Raw genomic sequence first — 7,431 nt, 5'->3', positions numbered from 1 at the left:
TTCGGGACTACAAAAAACATATTCTCCACATATCAAAATTCTTATTCTGTAATACTTGATCTACATTCTGTCCAATTTTGAGCTCCCAGATATGGGTCAGACGGAAGATATTAGATGATCAATATGAAACCAGTGGATATGTGCATGGGAAAGAATAAGTGGGTGGAAAAAAGTTATTCGGGACTATAAAAAACACATTCTCCACATATCAAAATTATTATTCTGTAATACTTGATCTACATTCTGTCCAATTTTGAGCTCCCAGATATGGGTCAGACGGAAGATATTCGATGATCAATATGAAACCAGTGGATATGTTCATGGGAAAGAATAAGTGGGTGGAAAAAAGTTGTTCGGGACTACAAAAAACACATTCTCCACATATCAAAATTCATATTCTGTAATACTTGATCTACATTCTGTCCAATTTTGAGCTCCCAGATATGGGTCAGACGGAAGATATTAGATGATCAATATGAAACCAGTGGATATGTGCATGGGAAAGAATAAGTGGGTGGAAAAAAGTTATTCGGGACTATAAAAAACACATTCTACACATATCAAAATTATTATTCTGTAATACTTGATCTACATTCTGTCCAATTTTGAGCTCCCAGATATGGGTCAGACGGAAGATATTAGATGATCAATATGAAATCAGTGGAGGTGGTCATGGGAAAGAATAAGTGGGTGGAAAAAAGTTATTCGGGACTACAAAAAACACATTCTCCACATATCAAAATTCTTATTCTGTAATACTTGATCTACATTCTGTCAAATTTTGAGCTCCCAGATATGGGTCAGACGGAAGATATTAGATGATCAATATGAAATCAGTGGATATGTTCATGGGAAAGAATAAGTGGGTGGAAAAAAGTTGTTCGGGACTACAAAAAACACATTCTCCACATATCAAAATTCTTATTCTGTAATACTTGATCTACATTCTGTCCAATTTTGGGCTCCCAGATATGGGTCAGACGGAAGATATTCGATGATCAATATGAAATCAGTGGAGGTGGTCATGGGAATGTATAAGTGGATGGAAAAAAGTTATTCGGGACTACAAAAAACACATTCTCCACATATCGAAATTCTTATTCTGTAATACTTGATCTACATTCTGTCCAATTTCGAGCTCCCAGATATGGGTCAGACGGAAGATATTCGATGATCAATATGAAACCAGTGGATATGTTCATGGGAAAGAATAAGTGGGTGGAAAAAAGTTGTTCGGGACTACAAAAAACACATTCTCCACATATCAAAATTCATATTCTGTAATACTTGATCTACATTCTGTCCAATTTTGAGCTCCCAGATATGGGTCAGACGGAAGATATTAGATGATCAATATGAAACCAGTGGATATGTGCATGGGAAAGAATAAGTGGGTGGAAAAAAGTTATTCGGGACTATAAAAAACACATTCTCCACATATCAAAATTATTATTCTGTAATACTTGATCTACATTCTGTCCAATTTTGAGCTCCCAGATATGGGTCAGACGGAAGATATTAGATGATCAATATGAAATCAGTGGAGGTGGTCATGGGAAAGAATAAGTGGGTGGAAAAAAGTTATTCGGGACTACAAAAAACACATTCTCCACATATCAAAATTCTTATTCTGTAATACTTGATCTACATTCTGTCAAATTTTGAGCTCCCAGATATGGGTCAGACGGAAGATATTAGATGATCAATATGAAATCAGTGGATATGTTCATGGGAAAGAATAAGTGGGTGGAAAAAAGTTATTCGGGACTACAAAAAACACATTCTCCACATATCGAAATTCTTATTCTGTAATACTTGGTCTACATACTGTCCAATTTTGAGCTCCCAGATATGGGTCAGACGGAAGATATTCGATGATCAATATGAAATCAGTGGATATGTTCATGGGAAAGAATAAGTGGGTGGAAAAAAGTTGTTCGGGACTACAAAAAACATATTCTCCACATATCAAAATTCTTATTCTGTAATACTTGATCTACATTCTGTCCAATTTTGAGCTCCCAGATATGGGTCAGACGGAAGATATTAGATGATCAATATGAAATCAGTGGATATGTTCATGGGAAAGAATAAGTGGGTGGAAAAAAGTTGTTCGGGACTACAAAAAACACATTCTCCACATATCAAAATTCATATTCTGTAATACTTGATCTACATTCTGTCCAATTTTGAGCTTCAATATTGACAAAATGTTTACTGGAGTTATTTTCGTAAATTAATCCGAATGTTTTAGAATAGGCCGCTCAACCTAATTGAAAAACTTTGTGCCCAATGTTCAAATGATTTCATTTCGTCGATTGAACAGTCAAATTTATGTTCTTAGCATTAGCCATCAACTTTTGCAAAAATCACCAACAAAGTCTATCCAACCCACATGATTAAATGGTTCAAATTTGGTATTTTTATAAGTTTCATCTTGCATGTAGTATAAAAATCGATACAAAAATCGATTACCTTATACCTGGCAACAATGGTTGGCTCAATGCACGATGTAAAATACCTGGTGATCACGTTTTTCTATGTGTTAGTGCGGTTGTCATTTTATTTTGGAATAACAGAGAGACGTGAAGAAGAAAAACATAAACAAATGACGTTCCGGGAGTTGCTTTTATGAAAATATTTAGAGTTGGTTCTGTTTGCGAAAATATTGACAGTGAAATGCGGTGTTTTGTAACGGGATGTTTCAATCGTTTTCATCACCTGCATTTGAAATGCCACCCACAGCACAATCACTCCATTATCCAAAATAACTGTAATAGATACCACAGTGCGATCCGCCAAATCCTTCCTCCAACGAAATGAACAGAATCGAGTGTGTGTAAAATTTTCTATATTTCGACGTTACCTTGCAAGCCCTTGAAGAAAAAATTTTCAGATTTTCAATTAGTGCCAAAGATTCGCCAGGCTGCGCGACAACTGAAGTAACTTAGAAGTGAAATCCCGATCTGAAATGGTCGTTTGTTTATGTTTACATGCTTGAATCCCGGCGCGCCATACTTAATTTCGTGAGAAAATTACCAACACAACCAAAACTGTCTTATCACGCCACCAGTGTATTTTACGTCGTGGGCTCAATGAATGTCTTATTTCAGTAATAATGTATATTGCTTCGCCCCTTGGTAATATAAATAAGCAAACCGGAAGTTGAATTCCTTTTCGTAAATTATAAATAAAATTATCGATTATCTAATTCATTTTTTTTTTCAAGACAGTTAAATCGATTTCCGTAAACTTACCCAGTTAAATCACCTGGAATTTGATTCGGAATTCAATATGAATTCTCAATTAAGTCAAAAACAATTAATTCCGAACCGATCCTAGTCGGGATCGGTTTTCGCATATGATTTGGAAACCATTCGGAAATCATACTCGTAGTACTAGTCATGCAATGCAACGATTTTCTACACAATGAATCGGCTGCTCGATCTGTTCAAACAGAAAGGCCGAACTGCACAACATACATGAAGGTAATGTCAAAACTTTGCTATGCTTTTGTATAAAGAGAAGGTTGATGGATGTGCATCAAATCAGCCGTACTTTCATCAGACAATACATCAATGAATTTCATTTGGGTAATACCAGACCCTGTAAGCTTGGAGCGCAATCAATCATCACTTCAGCAACTCCATTGACATTTCTCTCATGTACTTGTTTGTACAAGATTCGATGCGGACTCGCCTGAGGGCGGCATGCTCGCAAAAAAGGATGTTGCCAATGATTTGTTCATGAATGTGAGAGCTGGATATCTTTTTAATATGGTGTGTTTGATTTGTCCTTTCCGTCATATTCGGTTTTTAATCGAATATCGCATACTGTGTGTGTAACCCCGAATTTAGATGTAAATTACTCAAAATTAGGTAGTTTTACGGTTCCGTGTAGGATCGAAAAAAATTGATCGATCATATCTATATTATTTGCTACCAATAATCGATTAATTCGACTATTGGATACTGCAATCGATCATTTGAATAGCATTACCGGTTCAGTCATCATCGAAAAAGGACGCGCTTCAGAAAAGTGAGTATTTTAAATTTAAATTATATTTTTATTATAAATTCTATACTGGAGCTAATTTTTTTTTGTAAATTTTACAGATGCAAATACACTTGCACACTCATCGTCGCCCGGCCCGACGAGGCCAGACTAGAGGGTACCGGCGACCAACACGGTACTACAACTATAGTCATCCCGAAAATTATTATACGCCAGGCCAACCAGGTGGTTGGCCAACATATCAGCCAGGAATCCAACAATCACGAGGCGGAATGCCTCGTGGTACCTTTTCGCGCGGCGGAAGAACGCGTGGGGGAATGCCTCCACAGGGAGGTATCCCCTACGAGGGACATTACATGCAGCCTTACGGCGGAATGGCTTTTCCCCCGCAAGCGGAGAATAACATTCCACCTTACGGCGGAATGAACATTCCACCGCAAGGTGGAATGAACATTCCCCCGCAAGGCGGTGTTAATATACCTCCGCAAGGCGGAATGCCTCGTGGTACCTTTTCGCGAGGCGGAAGAACGCGTGGGGGAATGCCTCCACAGGGAGGTATCCCCTACGAAGGATATTACATGCAGCCTTACGGCGGCATGGCTTTTCCCCCGCAAGCGGAGAATAACATTCCACCTTACGGCGGAATGGACATTCCCCCGCAAGGGGGGATGAACATTCCACCGCAAGATGGAATGAATAGTCCCCCGCAAGCCGGGATGGGTATACCTCCGCAAGGCGGCATCAATCTTCCCCCGCAAAACGGATTTAACATACCGCCGCAAGGCATGAACATTCCCCCACAAGGCATGAACATCCAAGAATGGGGTTATGGCTATCAACACGAAATGGAAGCAGAGGGACAACATCACTTCATGCCTACAAACTACGTATTGTTCTCACAATATCATGCGTATTCATAAAACAATAAAAAATTCTCGAAATTAAATAAAATGAAAATAAATCATACATAAAAAAATTAATTCTCTTTCAATATATCCGAAACATTCAAAAATTGGTGAAAATCGGTTTATCTATCTCGGAGAAAAATGGGTGAGTATTTTGTCACAAAATATTGACGTGAAACAAAAAGGGCAAAGCGGGATTATGGCGGAAGATAGTTCCGAGCTAAATTTGAGAGTTGAACGAGCATGCGAAAAGTAGAGGGATTGCATGAATTGTACATCTGTGAACCTTCATTCCAAATCGTATGTCGTTTTCGCTTGATGCCAAACCTAAGTCACTTTTCATCCTTACTGCCAAACCGTTTTTTAGGCCAATTTCGTATCGGGTTTGCTCACACACCCAACTAAGTTTCGTGAAGTGTTTGTCGAAACTACCCTGGAAGTTTCAGTGCTTTAGTCATCGAGAACTCCGCATCTTCAAAACTAAAACACTAGTAGAGCGCTTGTCGGGAATTATCATGTGATTCGCTTTCTTCACTCCCACTCAAAGAAAATTAACAATTACTCTAGAGAAAAAGCTGCGTCTTCTGAGTTGCAGATGAGAAAATCAAAATGATTTTTAGTTTGACAGTAAAATAAAACAAATCACGCATTCGTATATTCGAAGATTTTATTTCATTGTATACAAAGCTATATTTAATAAATCCTTCGGGTGTTAGCCTGTAAAGTAGATGTTTCCGTATTGCATCGCACGCATGACCGATTACATCTGGATACAGCCTGCGTAGATAAATAGAATATGTAAATGTTTTGAAATGTTTGTATCGAAACCTATGTACCTATTCCGATTTATACCACAGACATTCGATTCGAAATTTTACGAACAAATCGTAAGCAACATACTTTATTTTTGCAGGCATGGCACCCTCAGATGAGTCCACATCGAATCTCCTATCTATTTAATGTGGTGCCGTGCGATGACGTAGCTGAACTGAAGATTTAGTTCTCTCTGACAGTAATTTTTTTTGCTCTGATAGATCATAGCATGACAGATAGATCATGATAGCGAACGAAAATTGTAGACCAAATTTCTGCGAACCGTAACGTCAATCGCCGTTCGATAGAATTGCTCCATTTAAATTATTGACATCTCGTACTGCTGCTTGCAAGAGCGAGTCATACGTTCTGTCCAAGTGATATATTTCGCATAGTTATTACTTATCTCAAAGAAGTACTCTCGTATGCAGCGTGGTTCATCAGATTGTGTAAACCAGCTGGTGTGGGTAATTTTGTTCTTCCATTACAGTAACAGCGCGTGCCACGTGATAGCCCGGATCGAGTATTAGCATAGGTTCTCACCCTCCGACCACGAGTTTCATGGTTACCATTGCATGCTCCTCCTCCATTGTTAGACCCTCGAACCCGATGTTCTCTTCCTCGCAATGGTTGACATACTATTTGTACTCCTCCACCGCTTCCTCATACGATAACAAATAGAAGTATTGGACTATTTGAGGGTGTTGTTCTGGTAATCTATTGGAAAGGAAGTAAATTTGTGAACTTAACTTTTTTCAAATATGCAATGCATGCTTACCTTGAAACTATTTCCATTCCTAAACTGATATGATTCCGGGGGTTGATCGGTATCAAGTAGTTCTGGAAATGCGTTCTAAGATCCGAGCTGACACTGGTAGTGCCGCGACATGCCTTGAAAAAATCCATAAAATTGTTTACTGTATTGTAATGAGTTTCTTCCAACATCCCCTGTAGTTTCTTTTCAATCAGACCTATGAAATCTTCATACTGCCATACTTTGTCAACGACATATGGGTCAACCGGTTTAGATCATTTTGGTAGCGGGAAGGGCGAATTAATCGGCCAAGCTCTATTGATCTGACCAAACTTGACAAGGTTGTAGTTGTCCTCGTCGAGTGTCCATCCGAGACCAACACTACCACCAGGGCCAGCGCTGGTTTCGCGCCCACCACATTGTGTTTGTGACATTCATGGTTCGCCAATCGTCGGATGGATTAACTGTGCCCGTGGCCCAATTGTTGTAACAGTGGAAGTTCGCTGTGTACGAGGACGGCGAGTCAATCTGACCATTCGTTGTGCCAGCGGCCAACGGTTGGTAGTTAATATGATGTCTTTGTACGTAGGCACCATCCTGACGTTCGACACTAGTGACTGCTCCGTTAAGATTTCCAGTCAGGCGCGGTTCGTCCCCTTTTATTGATGTTTTTTCACGCTCTGCGAATAGATTTCAAATGGTACATTAATTCAACGTGAACTACAGTATAGAAATGCTAGTAATGCAACCCAAAGTAACGCAGTACAAATTTCACTGCAATGGAATGGACCATATGAAGGAGAGAGAGAGATTCTAAAGTGTAACGTGAGTGAATGGGCTAATAGGAGATGTTGTGTGCGCAATGCGTTCCAAGTTACTGGAAATCGAAGTTGGGCTGGAGAGTTGAGTTTTTCAACGATTGCATGCCTGCAACTAAACAATCTT

The 7,431-nt window shown here is 39.1% G+C and overlaps 1 protein-coding gene and 1 pseudogene across 1 annotated transcript; one reads left to right on the top strand and one right to left on the bottom strand.

Annotated features, from left to right (window-relative positions):
• Window positions 1-4,115: 4,115 nt before the first annotated feature.
• On the top strand, window positions 4,116-4,934 carry LOC131435719 (proline-rich proteoglycan 2-like). Its single transcript, XM_058604287.1, has one exon. It carries the CDS (start codon window positions 4,116-4,118, stop codon window positions 4,932-4,934), a length of 819 nt encoding a protein of 272 aa, XP_058460270.1.
• Window positions 4,935-5,836: 902 nt separating this feature from the next.
• LOC131429393 (uncharacterized) lies at window positions 5,837-6,790 on the bottom strand (annotated as a pseudogene).
• Between the last annotated feature and the right edge of the window lie 641 nt (window positions 6,791-7,431).

The sequence above is a fragment of the Malaya genurostris genome, chromosome 1, assembly GCF_030247185.1.
Source record: "Malaya genurostris strain Urasoe2022 chromosome 1, Malgen_1.1, whole genome shotgun sequence".
NCBI classification, from domain to species: Eukaryota; Metazoa; Arthropoda; class Insecta; order Diptera; family Culicidae; genus Malaya; species Malaya genurostris.
The sequence above is the reverse complement of the archived record's forward strand: the minus strand, read 5'-3'. Positions and strand labels throughout refer to the sequence as shown.

What these genes read in the sequence shown, in the direction of transcription:
- LOC131435719 (XM_058604287.1), top strand. Translation starts at nt 4,116, where the DNA reads ATGCAAATACACTTGCACACTCATCGTCGCCCGGCCCGACGAGGCCAG.